A 19,782-nucleotide genomic window follows, 5' to 3' on the forward strand; every position below is an offset into this window, starting at 1 on the left:
CCACCTGATCCTCGCACTCCAGTCCCCGTCCGAGCTTGCCTCCAACCAGGTACCGTAACAATATAAATGTTTACATTTTGAGATATTTTGAATTAGTGATGCAGGGATTCAATGAGGTTTACTTAAGTGAGAGATGTTTAAAAATATGTGCAAATATTTATCACAAAGTGCAAGTGAAGCAGGCTTTCTCAACCTTTTTCGATACCATCAGTAGCATCATTTTAAGCCCTCAAAATTCTTATCAGAACCCCCCCCCCCCAAAAACCCCCCCCACCCCCCACCCCCCACAGATTCAAAGGATTTATATCATGGGCATTTTAATTTGTAGTGTTTCTAACTAGAACCTCCAGCATTGTCGTGCAAAAATACACTTTTTTAATTTTCAATAAGGACTTCACATGCTGTCTGGTGTAAAGGCCATTTTGGTTAATATGCTGGCACTGCTGTGGTCCTGTGCAAAATATGCAATCAGTAATATTATTATATATATACAGTGTCTCATGAAAGTGAGTACACCCCTCACATTTTTGTAAATATTTGATTATATCTTTTCATGTGACAACACTTAAGAAATGACACTTTGCTACAATGTAAAGTAGTGAGTGTACAGCTTATGTAACAGTGTAAATTTGCTGTCCCCTCAAAATAACTCAACACACCGCCATTAATGTCTAAACCGCTAGCAACAAAAGTGAGTACGCCCCTAAGTGAAAATGTCCAAATTGGGCCCAAAGTGTAAATATTTTGTGTGGACTCACTTTTGTTGCCAGCGGTTTAGACATTAACGGCTGTGTGTTGAGTTATTTTGAGGGGACAGCAAATTTACACTGTTACACAAGCTGTGCACTCAATACTTTACATTGTAGCAAAGTGTCATTTCTTCAGTGTTGTCACATGAAAAGACATAATCAAATATTTACACAAATGTGAGGGGTGTACTCACTTTTGTGAGATACTGTATATGCTTGTAGAGTGCAGTTGATGCTACAAACTGTAGAGATGGTCAACATCGAAAGGACAGCATCGCTAAATACGAACTAATAAAACTATTTTCCCTTTTAATTTTTCAATAGCTTTTACCTCTTGGCTGTGACCTCCCAGGCTGTAGGGGGCACCACAGAGACGCTATGTATCACGGTGAACCCCTATGAAGTAGTTTCACTGGAAGTGAACCTGGAGCTTAATGGCAACAGAGTCGTACTTCTGATGGAAATGCAAATTAGACAAGAATACTACCGCTGTATCCCGTTCCAGGTCAGACGCCATCTTAAAACATTTCTCACCTCATTGTTAATTAACATATGAAAAATCAGAAAAACACCTCTGATTTAAAGAATATTTAAGTTGATTTTAATGGAAATGTAATATGCCAAATAAATAAATATTTTTGCAATTTAATTCCTGGTTTGCTGTATAATATTGAAAACAATGGATATAAATAAATAATAGTGTAATGTTTTCTAAAGTTGCTATGTGTTATGATTTTGCCGTTTTGTTTTTAACAGGTTCCTGTCGTAAGCGTGGAATCAGTAGCGTCTATTGGCATTCAGATAAATGGAGGAAGCACATTCCTGAACAAGACAACAAAGATCCTCATCAAACCTCCGACTTCTCTGATTATCATTCAGACGGATAAACCCATCTACAAACCAGGACAAACTGGTAACACTCTCTACACGGATTTTCACACTTCCTGCCTTCTGTTTTCCTCGGTTCCTGCCCCAGAGCCACCCTTAAATTATTTAAACCTGTATTAAAACCAAATCAATTTCAGAATGCAACAACATTATATATATTATCTTTTATTCTCTGTAGTGATGTTCCGCATCGTCTCTGTGGATTCCAATTTCCTCACCTACGGTCAGACGGTATGACAACTTTAACCATTTCTCTAAAATACTACTAAAAAATATACAGTTAGGACTTTCAACAAAAATCATATTCATCAACTGTTATATCTATATGCTTTGTGAGCATTAATCTAACAATTTTAAATTAAACGTGGAATTAGTTGTGTTTTATAGTTCCTCAATATTAAGTTTAATAAATTTAGGTGAATAAGTTTGTTTTCCTAAAGTATTAAGTAAAAAATATCTAAGTCCAAACCTAAGTCCAAGCTACTGCTGAACTTGAAAATCACAGGATTCATCAAATGTATTACTAAAAAATACTCTCATTGTATGTTTAACCTGCTTTTATCTTTTCTTATTGTTTCAGTTTCCGACAATAGAAGTGCAGGTACGGTGATGTGTGAAAGATTCAACACTTATTAACTGGGCACTTTGTGTATTTATGACTTGCTATGTCTTTAAAACAATAATAAGTGCATTTACAGGCTTTTGCATTAGAAATCTTATAACTATTATTCTGATGCTGCTCTTACTATTAAATTAATAAAATATAATAAATTATATTAATGGATGTTTCTGAGCTCATGACCTTATTTGTGGCACTTTTCTGGACTGAGATCAATGAATAGTGTATTTTGTTGTTATGTTTTTATTTCAGGACCCAAATTTGAACCGCATTGGTCAGTGGCTGAACGTCGCCACACAGAGCGGCCTTGTGGATCTGTCATATCCCTTGAACTCTGAGGCCACAAAAGGATTTTATGTCATCACTGTCCGGAGCCAGAAAAATGAAGAGAACACACAATCCTTTGAAGTCAAGGACTACGGTCAGACTCAGTTTATCTTTATAAATGTCCTTAGAATACAAATATATCTAATTTTTATTTTAACGATTGGTAAGAACAATATTGATGGAAATACCAGTTATTTAGTACTTTTATTTTCTTAATATGTCCCTGGTTACAAAGTTTGTAATATTCAGTAAGCATGAATTTAAAAATTACTTACTTATTATTCAGTAGAGAAATTGATCCAAACCTGTTTTATGAAAATAGTATAATGTTTAAAGGGTTTTTTTTTTCCTTTTTGACAAAAAAGTCAGGAAAATATCAGTTTTATCAAATTCTAGATTTCAAATATCATATTCTTAAATTACTAATTATTCTGTAGTGAAAAAAACAACAACAAACATTTCACCTGTGTGTTGCTGTTTTACTTATTTACCAGGTTGCCACTCATTTCTGTATTTAGGGGTCAAACCACCTGGTCAGAAAATCTATTCGGATGAGGTTTACAGTATGGTTAAATAAAAAAAATTAAAAAACAGTGAAACTTTTTGTGCATAATTCAAATCTTTATAATGAATTATTTCAATTAACGGTCTAAAATATAAAAACATTAATGATGTGAAAGCCAGGAGTGTGTTTGGACGGTCAATTTGGCCTGTGACTGCATTTTTCTACTCCATGTAAAACATTTAGAGACAAACGATTGGGTTCTAGAAATAATCCCTGTCAAATCTGATGACTGTTTTGAACACAGTAATAGAAGTAAATGAGAACAGAGTAAATTAAATTATCACCTACTAAACAACACAATTCAGATTAGCAGCTGTATTTTAGCACTGCGTTTATTGTCTCTTTTAGTTCTGCCCACGTTTGAAGTGACGGTCCAACTTCCTACAGTCATAACCATCCTGGACACACAGGCTACGCTGAAAGTGTGTGCTAAGTGAGTGTTCAGTACTCAGTAATGTTCTTTCTCTTAATGATTTTTTTTTAACAATACAGTTGTAACATACCCAACATGATGTCCATACTGGAAGTCTGACTTAAAAAATTAGGAAATTATTGGAAGAAATGAGCAAAGCTCAAACATTTATGTTGGAAAAGTTATTTTTACTATTGTTTCACTTACATTTTTTTTTAAAAATGCGTCATTTATGTTGTTATACTTTTTTCCATTCTCTGCAGATATACATACGGGAAGCCGGTGAATGGGACGGTGAAGGCCAAAGTCTGTCATAACAGCTACAGATACTTCTGGATCCCACCAGGAAGCACAACCCTACCAGACATCTGCAAGGACTATATATTCAAGGTTAATCAGCTTACTCTGAAACCAACAGAATATGCTCATAAGTGAAACAATAACGCCTCCTTAGTTACTCTTCTGAATCAAAAGACATTTTTTTTTGCATATATTTCCAAAGTTACCTTTTGCATTACCTTCATTATAAAACATTTAATTCACTTTTGGACAGAATTGGGATGTATGTAATACAATGTTAGTTAATGTTACTGATGGTGTTATTATGCTGAAGTTCATGGTTTGTTCAGCTTAAATAATGAACTAAACAGTGCATGCATCAGTATTAAAACTACTATGAAAAGGGATTATTAAATAAGGATGTATTTCTTAACCATTTGTTTTTTTTTCATTCATTTACTATTTATTTTTGCTTTAGACTGACAGGACAGGCTGTGGAGAAATTGTCTTAAATCTGAATGAATATGCTTTAACTGATTCACGCTATCAAGGTGTAATCAACGTTCAGTGTGAAGTGGAAGAATATGGCACTGGTAAGATATTCCTATAATCAAGCCTCTTGTAAAAATGCTTTCATTATTATTATTATTATTATTATTATTATTATTATTATAAACACATAGGAGGGGACATGGTCGCTTAGTAGTTAGTGTGCATGTCTCACACCTCTAGGGTTAAGGGTTGGATTCCCTTATAATATCATCAAAACATTCTGAGAGTCTGGAGAAACCCTGCGCAAGGGACGTGGGTGAAAATCAATATTGCATACCCGTGACCTTCAGGCCCTCGGGCGGTACTGCATTAAAAACAGGCCTGATTCTATAATGGAAATCACTGCATGGGCTCAGAAATACCTCCAGAACTCATTGCATTTAACACAGTTCGCCGTGCCATCCACAAATGCTGGTTAAAGCTCTATCATGCAAATAAGAAGCCACATGTGAACATGATACAGAAACGCCGCCATCTTCTCTGGGCCAAAGCTCGTTTGGCAACGTGGAAAACTGTTCTGTGGTAGGACAAATCGAAATTTGAAATTCTTTTTTGGAAACCATGGACGACGTATCTTCTAAACTAAATAGGACTAAACTCTCTGATGGTAGGGAGGTGCATTAGTGCCTATTGAATGATCAGCTTGCACATCTGGAAAGGTTTTAAAGCAACATATGCTTCCATTCAGACTCCACCCCATCTTCACTTCAAAGAGACTCTGCCTCTCTAAGATACTCTTTTTATGCCCAATCATGTCACTGACCTCTTGCCAATTAACTTAATTAGTTACAAAATGTTCTTCCAGCTGTTTCTTTTTTAGAACACTTATTTTCCAGCCTTTTCTTGCCCCGTCTCAACTGTTTTGAAACGTGCTGCGGCCCTCAAATTAAAAATGGCCTTATTTTTTCCCTAAAATGGTACATTTAATCCGTTTAAACATTTGCTATGTTTTCTATGTTCTATTGTGAATAACATACGCGTTTATGAGATTTGCAAGTCATTGCATTCTGTTTTTATTTACATTTATTTACCTTTTACACAGCATCCCAACTTTTTTTTGGAATTGGGGGTTGTATAAATCACAGACACAGAATGGCCAAGGTTTTGGCTGAGTTTGTACATACAAGAAATCTGTCCGGGGAAAACAAAAACTTCCAGTGTATTTTGTGCTGACAGAAAGCAGAATGTGAAAAGACTGTGGGTTGGGTTATTTAAACATCATTTTAACTCTGTGTTTACCCTGTAGGTGTGACTCTGCCTGCTTCAGCCAGCTCTTTGATATCATCTAATATCGTGACCATTTCATTTGAGAATTCACCAACAGTGTTTAGGCTCGGAATGACGTATGAAGGACAGGTAAGTTCATTACTGACCTTTAAAAATTATAACTTTTTGTTAATTGGCTTCTTTGTTAAACATTAATAAAGGCACTGAGCTAACATGAACACCCCCTAGCTATCTGTTATTACATAGCAAGCCAAGCAAGTGTGCAAATTTTTTGGTAAAATCTTGTCATTTGTTCCTAAAAATCTATGCTATAAATGCTAGCTAGTGTAATTAAAACCAGTGACCAAATTCAATATCAGATTAGCTAATGTTTGGATAACTATTTTACTGTGTAATGCAAATTAGTAGTAGACTAAACTAACTGTGTTACTTTGTAATTAAATCCATATCATAAAATAAGTTCCCTTTCAAAGGAAACTTCGGTGTTGTGTTTAGCATAACACTATGGGAGCGCCTCTCATGCATGACCGGTATCTGAAGCTTGTATAAAAACATGCCTATTAATAGGCCTGCCATGATCAGGTGACGTGGCAGTTAAGCGCATAAATAAATATGGCACCTCTGAACTGCGCCATCAGCCTTATTATCTTTAACAAAAGACTGCATGTCAGTTGTTTGTGTAAAGTAACAAAAAGACGCTTTCTATCTTTTCTCAAGCTCTCTGGACTTTTCTATCCCTGTAAAATAAAAAAAAGAGTAGAAAAAAAGGAACGAGCGAGAGAGAAATATATGGGAAAGAGAATTCAGGAAGTGCGTTAAGGCTTGCTCTCGTTTCATCACGGGGAATAGTGCACACTTTCTGGGTGAAGTGTCTAGGGATGTAGCATGCGATGGCTGCCTCGAGAGGCTGCTCATTGTAACGTTTACCTCAGGCAGCTCCGCTCGCAACTCGAAAGGCAAAGCGAGTTGGGTTTCAGAGCCTCACGGATCTGGGCCGGCCGCTGCCGAGACAGCATGCCACCTCAGGTCCAGGGAATCTCTTATGGATCCGGAAGAAGAGCCAGAGATGAGCGCTGCTATATCTCTTGCTCTGTCTTCTGGGTCCGGCTCTCAGCTGGATTTTGGAGCTCGCGTTGCGACTCCTCCTCCCACTATGGAAAGCCAAAAGGGGAAAAAAGAGAGAGAGAAAAAACGCACACCCAAAAATAATAGTAATAATTCCTCTCCTGTGCTAACTCCTGTACTCCTGAACTAAGAGCAGCATGTAAAGAGCTGCTTGAATTGATTGCTAAGGATGGATGAGCCTTTTTCTCCCCAGTAAATCCCTTACACTGCAGAAAATTCCCCTTTTTTCCAGAAGTGCATGGTCCAGGAATTGCTGGCTCCATCTCAAGTGGTGGAGTCCATAAGGTGAGGTTTGCCCAAGCAGGACTGCATGGAGACAACACACGACACGCTGTGGTTTGCCCTCACTCCTCCCGCACAATTAGGGCTGGACGCCATAGTGCACATGTGGCCGAAGTCATATCTGTATGCTTTTCCCCCGATCGCTCTGCTCCCACAAGTTCTAGTGAGAGTTTGCCAAGACAGTCTATGTCTGCTGCTAGGAGCACCATATTGGCCAGCTCGAATATGGTTCTCAGAGATTATATCCCTGCTAGATGGCACTCCTTGGGAGATTCCCATCCACAGGGATCCACTGTAGACCCAGTGAACTGTGCAATAGATACAGTCCTGGAGTTCTTACAAGAACGTTTTTCAGTGGGGTGGGCTCCTTCGACAATTTTATGTGGGTTTATGTGGGTTTATGTGGCCACCATTTTGGCCAGCCATGCCCCTGTTGATGGAGCCCCTGTGGGGCAACATCCTCTAACTTCGAGGTTTATGCATGGTGTCAGGAGGCTGAGGACTTTCTGCAGGCTTTGCATACTTTCCTGGGACCTTTCTGTGGTCCTGAAAGGTCTGTCAGGGCCCCCATTTTAACCTTTAGAGTCAGCCTCTGAGAAGCTTCTGGCTCTATAGGTAGCTCTTCTGCTGGCCCTGACATGCTTAACGTTTTCTAGCCAGATATTTAATATTGTGCCAACTCTTATGTAATTAAAAGCAGTATTTTGGGCTCATTCCAGGTCTGTGATAACTTAATTGATTTGATGTTTTTGTTTCTGATATTGTCCTCTGATGTTCCTGTCCATTTTCTTTAGGTTAAAGTGACCGGCCCAAACACCAGTCCAATGATAAATAAAGTAGTGTTTCTGACTGTAAGTTATGGTAATGTTAAAAATTCAGTCGAAAGGCTGGTTACAAATGACAAAGGCATCGCAAACTTTTCCCTCGAAACTCAAGAATGGGGTATGCAGCAAGTCTCTCTTCAGGTGGGTGGAGTCCTTGTTTTTCTTTTCATTTTTTTAAATTTTATTTTTCAAAAGCGAACTCTTATGTGAAATGAGAGTGTTGTCTCCATCCGCTTGCAGATTAAGACTGCAATAGAGATTTATTGTTTATAGAGTGTTTTTTACAGGTGCCACAATGATTAGCAGTTTTTTGTTTTTATTCATAAAGCATGGGTGCTTTGTAAGGCGTGGCACATGCCTACTGGGCAGAAAGCGGCCACTAATGAAATGAACCAATGAAATTAAACTCTAATAAATTCTGTGAACTCTCTATTTTTCTGAGATAATTTCTCTTGCTAGCTTCTAATATGATGTAGTGCCTTCAACTAAATAATTTATAAACAAATTTGAAAAAAATTGAAAATTCAGCAGCACTATGGTTTAACTATATGTAATATGTTAGAGTGTTTTATTTTTCTGTTTTTCTCTAATTATTCTTTTAAACAGGCAGAGTATGAAATGACTAAAAGACCAGATATAAGACCATTATATGTGACAAATCAGCTCACACCATACTACCCCACAGCCTACCTCTATCTTCAGCCTTTCTACTCCAAGAGCCTGAGTTTTATTAAATTGAGGAGCAGCTCGATGCCTTTCAGCTGTGATAAAAATACTGTGATTGAAGCGGAGTACATGATACGTGACGAAACACGCATACGATCGTATATATCCTTCTTCTACATGGTGCGTTTGGCTTTCACTCTAACTTTTATTTATAATCAAGAAACTTTGTAACTCATTGGATTTCCAGCATATATTGTATGATGCTTGCCTTTGTTGGAATTTTCACTAACAGAGTTGGAAACTACAGTTTCTGTACTTACTGAACTGAACACTTGTACTTACTCAAATACTCAATCCTTGTATGTTTTCAGATTTTCATTTAGACCTTCCAATTAATCCATAGCAATTTATGCATCTTCATTTTAATGTGTAGGTGATGTCCAGAGGACATTTGGTTCAGCAAGGACGTCTTTTGGTGGCTATGCCCTCAGGAAGAGGTTAGTAAACATAACACCATCCATATATTAACTCCCCATGAATTTTTAAACCAATGTAGTTTTGCAATATGTAAGTGCTGTAAAACTTTGTTTTAAAATATCCTAAATACTAATTGGGATATTTGTTTACATTTTTTTATTTGATTTTGTCCTATTATTATTAACCCCTAAATGGCACTGTGTTGGTGGCTGATGCACTTAAACTTTGAATATTTCTCCGTTTTGTAGTGGAGATCAGAGGCACACTGTTTCTGTCACTGAGGAACATGTTACAGTTGTCCCCGGTTGCTCAGGTGGTCCTGTACACAATCCTTTCCAGTGGTGAGGCTGTGGCAGACAGCATGAACTTCCCCATTCAGCTGTGTTTGGCTAACAAGGTCAGAAATGAATCCTTGCTGGTTGCAAGCCTTTGTTTTTGCCCTATTCAATACCTAGGTCTACAAAATGACCCAATTTCAAATAGATATGTGGATAAAAGTTTTTTTTTTTTTCAATAGAGACAGAGCAGTGGCCCCTGTGTGGGGCTCTAGTAGAATGTGAAGCTCCTTAGGCTAACAGAGAGTAAGGCCAGCATCCATTTAGAGGAACCTCATATCAGGCACTGAAATCAGGCACTGCCCACATGTCATGACCATAGGTGAGGATACGGAAGTAGATTGACTGGTAAACAGACCACTTTGTCCAAAAACTGACCTTCTTCTTCAACACCATGGACCAGGATTTGAAACCATAAAAAGGGTTTGAAACAAGACACACCCTTGATGAGGTTCCACGTCTACTTTAACACCAAGAATGCCAACAGAACTCTCACTGTGCTCATACGGAGACTTGATTGAAGGAGCAACATACCATACCTCAGCTCCTGCAATAGCTTCCCCATCAATGTCAAGGAACATGACTATAGGCCTTCTCCAAATCCATAAACACCTGTAGAGTGAATTAGCATATGACCATTACCTATCCCAAAGCTGTGCAAGAGTAAAGAGCTGGTCCATGGCTTATGAGGAAACTGCATAATTCCTCCTAGATTGTAGGTTCAACTATAAGATGGAGTATCCTCTCCAGAACCCTGGCATGGACCTTCCCTCAAAGGCTGAGGAGTGTGATTTCCCTTTAATTGGAAAACACCTTCTCATCCAAGTTTAATTTTTTCAAATAATGAGCACAATCCCAGTTTGCCAGTCCAAGAGCACCAACCCAGATCCCCATGCAACATTAAAGAGCATGTTAACTGCATGTCCAGCCTTCAACAGTTTTCAATTCATATCTGACCAAATCTCATCTCTGGCCTGAAGAATGAAGGATTCTACCCGCCATTTTAACCTCAGACCAGAGATATCTGGCACTGCCACCTGAAGGGAAAAATGTTCATAGGTTAAGTAGTTCCTCAAAATGCTACTCAACTATCATTCAACTATGTCCTAAGTTTTCTTTCAAAGGCCTAGCCCCACTTCTCTACTCTTGATACCCTGGTTAGCACCTTGTGCACATCAATTTTCAGTTGATTTCTATCTGCCTCTGAACCAGTCACCTATTACACCAATAATGTCTTGCATGAGTATTCACCTGTCTTGAACTATTCCTCTTTTTGTACCATTACAATCTGGAATTTAAAATGCTTTAATTTCAGAACTTTACTGTCAGATTGCATGAAAAACATAAGCAAGTTTGTGGTATTGCTACTGATTCTCAATCAGATTGAGGTCCAGGCTTTGTCTGGACCATGCTAGCACAATCAAGTTCCTGATTTTGAACCACAATGTAGCTTTAGCAGTTTGCAAAAAGACATTGTCCTGCTTAAGGGTGAACCTCCACCCCAGTCTCAAGATTTCTTTCTAGGATTGCACAAATGCTAATGAAAGGCATCCTCACAACATTATGCTGCCACCACCATACTTCACAGTGGGGATGGTGTTCACAGGTTATTATTTTATAGTGATTCACAGTGTTGAATTTCCACCAAAAGCAGAGGTTTTTGCTGAGGCTAAAGAGTTTTATTATTAAGATACTGATAAACATTAGATTTTCCATTTAACATAGCAACAAGCCAGCTCTGTGAAGCAACAGTTTAATAAGTATTACATTTAGTATTGGACTTGACAATACCTGAATAAAATATTGGTATGTTGGTTTTGATAAATGACAAATTCTTGCATTGACCAGAAGTTTATTTATTTATTTACTTTCTTTCTTACTTAATTACATTGTTCTGGTCTTTCAGGTGTCTCTGAATTTCTCACAATCGTCTGAGCTTCCTGGTGCTAAAGTGTCATTGATCCTGAGAGCCACCCCAGGATCACTGTGTTCAGTGAGGGCCATCGATCAGAGTCTGTTATTGCTGAAACCGGAGAACGAGCTCAACACGGAATCTGTGCGTTTACTCTAACAAAATGTCTTTGAGTTTACTCATTTACATAATAACTTGTTTTCAATAGTTGCAATGTTGTTAATTGTAACAGTTATTACAATGGCACTCCTTTTGAGGAATTACATCACACCCGATTATTCCAGGTGTTCAACATGCTTCCTGTCCAGACGTTATCAGGATATCCATACAACATCGATGATGAGGATTCATCCCAATGCTCGGGGGACCCACCCATCATCAACATATTTGCAAGACTACGGCCAATTTTTATACCAACCTACGGAAAAATCGACGTGTACAACACCTTTAAAGTAAGACATCATATAGAAATGTGTTGGGAGGGAGTGGGATGTGGGGGCGGAGTCAGCACCTGTGCTGTACTGACGCTATTGCATATACATTATTGTATTATTATTTTCCAGAGAGAGAAAAAAAGTGAGGCTAGTGAGTGAATGACTTTTCATAGCTGCTATAATGTAAGTGAGAACAGGAACAAACTTTTTTCACAAATGGACCTATAAACAGTATGAGTTAATACATTAAAAACTGTCATTTTTGGCAAAGTGCTGTAGTATAAGAGGAAGACTTCAGGGTGGTAATCGTAATCCTGATTCATCACACCACTCCATCATTAATTAGTTTACAGCATGACATTGAGTGATTTATTCATTACTTATTTAGTAGTATACTAAGTTTCATAGTGGATGATTCCAAATATCATTTGCAGTACTATACCATACCCCTTGCAGTACCTTCATGAGAAGGCTTGCGTAGTTAGGGCAGTATTTTTGGGTAGACATAAATTGAAAAAAATTACATGGAGAACTGCTTTTTGACATAATTCTGTTCCTGTTTTGCCTATACAGGTAGATCTATACTTGTAGTAATTCTATAAAACAATATTGTGAAAATGTCATCATTTATTATTAATTATCTTCAACATGCAAAAATAATTTTGTGTTCCCATTTTTCTTTCAGGATGTTGGAATCAAGATCCTCACCAATGCCATAGTCAAGAAACCTATTGAGTGTTTTATCCCGCTTAGGAAAAGTGAGTGTTTATTTTTCAGTCATTTCCTTTTTGACATGTACATGTGTATGTTATAACACATGTGTGTGTATGTATAGCTGCATCCACAGATGCAGCCATGGCTGCACCAGGAATGGAAGCCATGGTTGTCAAAGATGTTTCAGCTACCTCGAGTCCATCAACTGCTTCAGCTGCCCCAGTCATTACGATCCGCAAATATTTCCCAGAGACGTGGATTTGGGATCTCGTTTCAGTCAGGTGTGCATGTTTAACTGAATTTTGTTTCCACTTTCTTCAGTCTGTGTTACTGAGTCAGTGTTTTTTCCTCTACAGTCAGACTGGATCAACGACTGTTATTAAAACGGTTCCAGACTCCATCACTACATGGCAGGCTGGTGCATTTTGTACATCATCTGTTGGGTTCGGAGTCGCACCGAAAACCCAGCTCACTGCCTTCCAGCCTTTCTTTGTGAGCCTCACCATGCCGAGCTCCGTCATTCGAGGAGAAGTGTTCACGCTCAAAGCCACCGTCTTCAACTACCTTCAAAGCTGTATGATGGTGAGTAGACATGTTTGGTCTAATAATATTTTCTGAAAAAAGATATGGTCACATCACAGTGTTAAGAGAAAATGACATGGGTTTTAATTTCCTACAAGGATTCCGCATGTGTATTATTGCCAACTGGTGTTAGATCTACAGTTTGTGACTTTTTAGATCCTTTTAGCAACTTTATTTTTTTTTTAAAGAGCCTAGTGACAAATGTAGAGATTTTTGAGCACATATTAGTGACTGTCCTGCACTTGATATGTCTCTCCAGCTCACATCACAGTTGCTGGTTATGAGCTGAGACAGCAGGGTTCACTTGACTCCACCAGTGTGTAAAGCCAACAGCAAATCACTGCTTAGCATTGTTTATCCCACTGGCACATTTTCTGGACACCTCCTACTCCTTAGAACATGTTTTATTACAGTCAATGTGATACAATGAATATGCAAATTACTCTGTGATGTCATCTGTGGCGTCATCTGGTGTCACACAACTTTTCCTTGAATAAGGATCAACTGAGGAAAAAGTATGGTTAGTTTTCCGATAGCTGATGGAATGAAAACTCTGTTAAAGGTGAAGGTGAGTTTGGCTGGCTCAAATCAATTCTCAGCACAAGTGTGTGAAAATTGCCGTTACACAAGCTGCCTGTGTGCTGACGAGAGCCAGACCTTCTCCTGGACCATCACACCACTGGTTCTGGGTACGTCAAACTTTTCAACTTAAAGTTCACAGAAAATGCTGAAATGGAAATGTAAACCTTCTCAAATTATATAGTTAAATATTAAATAGTTTAAAATAGCTTCTGCTCTGTTCCACAGCTGTCTCCTGACATTTACAAACAGCACACTAAAACCAGACATAAGATACATTCTAATTTCTGACTTTTATATTATCACAAGGTCATCACTTCACCGCCAATGGAAAATGCAGATTATATATTATAAACTCATAAAAGTGTAACTTCATACACTATTTTTTCTTAGAGATTTTCATGAGTGGCCTGATAATAACAAAAAATATAAACATTTTCCACATTATATTTATAATAGAAACAATTTAAAGCTCCCTGCTAGATCTTTTTCCTGAACTTTAAAGAGCAAAATATAAATTGAGAACCTTTCTTAGTTATGTTTAGTTCATTTGAATTTCTACAATACTTTTGTTAATCAAAGATTAGATTTTGCTCAGATTTTCAGCATGAGCTAATAAACCACATATACATTTTTCAAAAGCCTTTTTTTTTTTTTTTTAACCTTTATCAGGGGTGTTAATCGTAGAGCTAACTGATGCATCATGTATTATACCTATCCCGTTAGCAATAGTGGGTTCTCCAGTTATGGATGGTGTGTGTGTGTGTGTGTGTGTGTGTGTGTGTGTGTGTGTGTTATAGGGGAGGTGAGCATTAATGTGACGGCAGAGGCTGTGAGATCATCGACTCGGTGTGGGACGAGACCGGTTACTGTACCACAGAAAGGACGCATCGACATGGTCATTAAAACACTGCAAGTGAAGGTGATTACATTATTATTACTACTACTAACATATAATCCAGCCAGAGACCACTTGAACTGTAACATGCATTTCTCAGTACAGATTTATTTTTTGAACATAATCCAACCTTTCAAATATTAACCTCATTGTTTAAATGTTTACAGTAATATTCTGTTTGTTTCTTGGAGATATGAAACTTTATATTTCAGAACTTACATTCACAGGACACATTATGTCCCTTTATTGAGGTTTGGATTAAACCCTAATCAACTCAAATGACTAGTCAAACAGGCAAATATAACAAACTCAATAGTACTCAATAATAAATGAATGATTTTCATTTCCTTAACAAAATTCTTAAAAGTCCTACAGATCCCACTCTGATAACCACTCATATAAACGTGCAGCGTTCCTGTTGTCTATAGAACAAGTGTATTTTGTTTAGAGAAAAACTTTTCAATTTTGTAATAAGTTTACTTCTGTAGAATGCATTTTCTATCCTGATTTTGTTTTTGTTTTTACAGTTTAAAGACAAGGGCTTAAAGTTGATGCTATTAAGAAACGCTCAACTTAAGGGACTTCATAAAACTTCATAAAACTTCTTCATAATATACTGTATAATAAATATTAAGTTCATATTTTTTAACTTAAGTTGTCGCTCTTAATACAGCTCTTTGACTGATGATGTAATTGTGATTAATGATTGGATTATTATTCTGTTGCCATTTTCAGGCTGAGGGAACCAAACTATGTAAAAGCTACAATGAACTTCTCTGTCCAGGTCAGACTCACTTCATTCCTTCACCTTATTTATAACGTTTAACCATCTGATTCATATTATCATTGGTGTTTTAAAATTGTTCACTGATCATTTAGTGCTTCAGTACAGAGCAGTTTATGATTTCATTGCTCAGAAATAGATGGATTATTTGGTATAGGGTTCACTGCTCAGGAGGAGGCATGTGGTTAATTCTATACGGTTACATTTACATGACATTTAGTTCTAATTAATCAAAGAATGCTTGCACAGGATGTGATCCAAACACACTGACGACAGTTTAAGGGTCTTGTTTAAGAACTAAACACTGGGTTTATGCAGTTGTACCACATGTTTTCCCCTTGGCTTTTGTTTTGGTAGATGGTATTGTTCAGACGACTGTCTCACTGATTCTGCCTGAGGTGTTCGTGGAAGGTTCAGCCATGGCCTCAGTCTCTGTCCTGGGTGAGTTGAAGAACCGTTTCTATTTCATCAGTTTGGACCATTATTAGTAGCATTTGAGTGTAACTTACAGCATGAAATCAAGTTAATAAATAAGGAATCCTCCAGGCTGATTAACCTGGATTGCCTGCACCTGACAGGCAGGATACTTAAGGCCAGCCTTTGATGCAGCCTTTTGTCACAACTTTGTAGAGGGGTGACTGGTATGGTATGTCAGAGCTATGCCCCAGGTAAGAGTGAAAGGAAAAAGGAAAAAAGAAGAGGAAAAGGAAAATAAGAATAAAAGTGGAGGAAACAAGGGACAAGATAGAATTTAGGCATGGCCAGGAAAAGAGAAAGATCCTACAACAAAGATAAAAGATGCAAGAAGGGTTGCACAACTAACAGATGTATAAAATGATTTTATTTATTTTTGAGGGTGGGGGTGAAAATTCTATATAAACTCTTCTTGACCACTCTTTTACTAGCAGGAGTTTTCATGCTGCAGTTGGGTCCACACTGAACCGTCCCATAACACCGAATAGGAATTCAGAGTATTATTCATGAAGTCATCTTGGAGAAGGTGGTACTTGTGCTTAGAGGGTACGTCCTACTCTCTCCATAGTGCTCCTGGGGGACTTCAACGTTCATATTGGAAATGATGGTGATACTTGGAGGGGTGTGATTGAGAGCAGCTGCTATGGCTGAGAGGCTGTCTGTGCCTGTTGGTGGTAACCTAGGACACGGTGGTGGAGGAAGCTGTCAAGTTGAAGAGAAATGCAAGCAGTTGAGAAATAGGACATTCAATGAGTCCATGAAAAGATGTTTGGGTGTCCCTAAAAATGTTCTGGCAAACCACTATGTTAAGGAATTGCAGGGGAGTGTTGAACTCTGTCTTCGCTTCTGTTTTTCTGGTTTCCATGGACAGGATATCAATACACAGCTAAGGCTGGAAGTGTATTTGGTATGGGAGCCTATAAATAACATCTCTGTTATTTAACGATGATGTTGTTCATTTGGCAGCATCTGAACTAGACCTCTGACATGCACTTGAATGTTTCACTGGTGTATGTGAAGTGGCTGGGATGAAAATGAGCGAGTCTAAGGCTATGGTTCTCTCCCTTTAAAGGGTTTAAAATCGTTCTAGCTTTAACCCTAAAATCTTCCCTGAAACACATGTAACCCTGTTCCCTGACAAGGGAACGAGATGTTGTATTTAGCATTACAGTATGGGAGCGCCCTTGCGCATGTATCTGAATCTTGGGTAAAATCATGCCTCTATTTATAGGCCTGCCATGATCAGGCAATTAAGCTCGTTGCGTGATATATATATGAGACGTGTGAACCGCGCCGTCAGCCTCTATTATCTGAAGCAAAGACGCAATTCACAGGCCTGCTCTGGTATGACAAAGCTACGCAATGATTCGTTCCCTTCTCAGGGAACAGGGTTACATGTGTAACCTAGACATTCCCTTTCAAAGGGAACTCCACGTTGCGTTTAGCAGAACATTATGGGAACGAGAATACCCACTCTGTCATAACGATGGTATGGCCTGTTTAAAAAGACCCAAGCCGAGGGTCACTGCAAGACACTCGAGCCCGGGGTGGAATGAATATCCAGGCTGTAATAATGAATGAATGTGTGTGGCGTAGACCACCATGCAGCAGCACATACATCCTGTAAGGATACCCCTTTGGACAAAACCTTCAAGGAGGCAACCTCCCTGGTGGAATGAGTCCTTATGCACAGAGCCGTAGCGAGACCGCGTGCCTCATAAGCAATAGAGATTGCTTCCACTATTTGATTAGAGATGTGCTGCTTTGACACAGCATCACCTCTACTGTCGCCGCCAAAGCAGACCAGCAGCTGCTCCAACTTACGCCACTGGCTGGAGCAGTGGAGGTAAGTACAGAGAGTCCTTACTGGACACAGAAGGTGCATACTCTCTTGTTCCGGTGTGAGGAACGGAGTAGGGCAGAAAGCCTGCAACACCACAGGGTGGGCAGTCGATGTAGGCACCTTAGGAATATAATCCTGCCTAGGATACAAGAAGGCCTTGGCTAATCCCGGGGCAAAGTCAAGGCAGGAAGGGGCAACTGAGAGAACTTGTAGATCTCCTACTCGCTTGAGAGATGTCAGGGCCAGCAGAAGAGCTACCTTTAGAGTCAGAAGCTTCTCAGAGGTTGACTCTAAAGGCTCAATTGGGGCCCTTGACAGACCTTCCAGGACCACAGAAAAGTTAAATTCAATTCAATTTTATTTGCATAGCGCTTTTTACAATAGACATTCTCTCAAAGCAGCTTTACAGAAATATCAACATGGTATATAGATATTAAAGGTGTGAATTTATACCAACTGAGCAAGCCACTGAGTGGCGAACTGAACACAACGGGGAAGGAACTGGCTGAATGCCGCCGTTTGCTGTTTTGCCTCATGAAACCTTTCGGCGATGGCATTAACCGCACCGCCAAACAGGTTTAATAGGGTCGCCCTGCAAGGAGACTTTATCTTTGTCCCCCATCCCTTGGAGGTTGTGCCTCTCTGCCACAACCAAGCTACCCATTGAACGGCCGATATGACAGGCTGTTCGCTTGGTCGCCCAGAGATATAAATCTCTGCCACTGCCTCAGGCCCAATTCCCTCCCCAGTATCAAGCTCACTCAGCAGGTCTGCTTGGTAGGCCTGCAACACTTCCATTGTATGCAGTGACCCACAAGCAAGACCCACTGCAGCATAGGCTTTGCCCACCAACACCGAGGTGGCCTTACATGGATTGGAAGGCAAAGTCGGCCCCCCTAAATTACCTGCCATTGATGGAGAGAGGTGGCTTGCAAGCGCCTCCTCCATCTTCAGCATCGCTAAATAGCCGTGCTGCTCACTCCCCATGATGGCTGAGTAATCAGACGTCGAAGGGTTATAAACACAGGTAGTGTATGGTGTTCTCCAGAAGCGTGATATCTTATCATGCACCTCTGGAAAAAAGGCGAGTTTTCTGTGGTGTGAGGGAGATTTATATTTATTTTCACTGGAGAGGAAGCGCTCATCCAGCCTGCTATGAGCCACTTCCTCTTCCCCGGGCCAGTCTATATTACGCTTTTCAACTGCCCTAGTGATCACCTGAAGCAGCTTTTTATATGCTTGAGAGCTGCTCTCGGTTTTTGGTGCAGTGGCACCCCCTACCAACTCCTCAGAGTCAGCAAGGGTGTTTTGGATTTCCATATGGGAAGGAGGAGTCGCGATGCGAGGTCCAAAGTCAGGCAGAGAGCCTGACCCGGAAGACAGAGCAAGAGATAGAACCACGCTCATCTCCGGCTCCTCTTCCAAACCCATATGAGATCCCCAGGACCTGAGGATCCGCAAGGCTCTGAAACCCATCTCCCTTCGGACGAGAAGAGAGAGATTCGCGAACGGAGCTGCCTAATCATAAAACGTTCACAATGCTCAGAGTTAGACCCCTTAAGAGATGCCATCGTGTGCTCCATCCCTAAACACTTCACACAGAAAGCGTGTCCGTCTCCTCCCGTCATAAAACGGGAGCAAGGCGTAACACACTTTCTGAATTCTTTCTCACTCATTCTTTCTTTCTCTTTTCTATTCTTGTAAAAAAGGGATAGAAAAGTTCAGAGATTTTGAGAAAATATAGAGGAGAAATGAAGCATCTTTTTGTTACACAAACAACCGACATACAGTCTCACTGAAGATAATAAGGCTGACAGCACGGTTCACAGGTGCCATATATATATCACGTGACGCGTTTAATTGCCACGTCACCTGATCATGGCAGGCCTATAAATAGAGGCATGATTTTACACAAGCTTCAGATACCGGTCGTGCACGCAAGGGCGCTCCCATAGTGTTATGCTAAAGGCAACTTCAAGTTCCCTTTGAAAGGGAACATAAATCTGATGTAGAGGTATTGATTCTAGCAGAGAGACAAATCAAATAACCACCGACCTTTTTATAGCAAAAGTATTAGACATATTAAATACACTAAAATAGTATGTTAAACTAAAAATTAAAATAAAATATTAACTCAAGCAGAAACAAAAAGTGCTATCTTTAGTAACTTTTCACAATCTAATCAAAAGTAAAGTCTAGAACTGCATTATTTCACAAATAAATAAAAATTTTCAC

The 19,782-nt window shown here is 39.2% G+C and overlaps 1 protein-coding gene across 1 annotated transcript in view; it reads left to right on the forward strand.

The window, feature by feature from the left end:
• Positions 1-1,179: 1,179 nt before the first annotated feature.
• LOC128607324 (alpha-2-macroglobulin-like protein 1) overlaps positions 1,180-19,782 on the forward strand; it is a 32,086-nt gene continuing 13,483 nt past the window's right edge. Inside the window, exons 1-22 of the mRNA XM_053624058.1 lie at positions 1,180-1,254; positions 1,506-1,662; positions 1,816-1,868; positions 2,218-2,238; positions 2,509-2,677; positions 3,497-3,581; positions 3,824-3,950; positions 4,318-4,432; positions 5,638-5,747; positions 7,820-7,990; positions 8,456-8,695; positions 8,949-9,012; positions 9,241-9,389; positions 11,234-11,383; positions 11,524-11,691; positions 12,359-12,431; positions 12,509-12,668; positions 12,744-12,969; positions 13,532-13,658; positions 14,349-14,470; positions 15,182-15,230; positions 15,588-15,671. Coding sequence (XP_053480033.1) covers positions 1,207-1,254; positions 1,506-1,662; positions 1,816-1,868; positions 2,218-2,238; positions 2,509-2,677; positions 3,497-3,581; positions 3,824-3,950; positions 4,318-4,432; positions 5,638-5,747; positions 7,820-7,990; positions 8,456-8,695; positions 8,949-9,012; positions 9,241-9,389; positions 11,234-11,383; positions 11,524-11,691; positions 12,359-12,431; positions 12,509-12,668; positions 12,744-12,969; positions 13,532-13,658; positions 14,349-14,470; positions 15,182-15,230; positions 15,588-15,671 — 2,668 coding nt within the window. The 5' untranslated portion in view covers positions 1,180-1,206. The remainder of the gene's footprint in view (positions 1,255-1,505; positions 1,663-1,815; positions 1,869-2,217; positions 2,239-2,508; positions 2,678-3,496; positions 3,582-3,823; positions 3,951-4,317; positions 4,433-5,637; positions 5,748-7,819; positions 7,991-8,455; positions 8,696-8,948; positions 9,013-9,240; positions 9,390-11,233; positions 11,384-11,523; positions 11,692-12,358; positions 12,432-12,508; positions 12,669-12,743; positions 12,970-13,531; positions 13,659-14,348; positions 14,471-15,181; positions 15,231-15,587; positions 15,672-19,782) is intronic.

This window comes from Ictalurus furcatus, chromosome 5 (genome assembly GCF_023375685.1).
Source record: "Ictalurus furcatus strain D&B chromosome 5, Billie_1.0, whole genome shotgun sequence".
Taxonomy (NCBI): domain Eukaryota; kingdom Metazoa; phylum Chordata; class Actinopteri; order Siluriformes; family Ictaluridae; genus Ictalurus; species Ictalurus furcatus.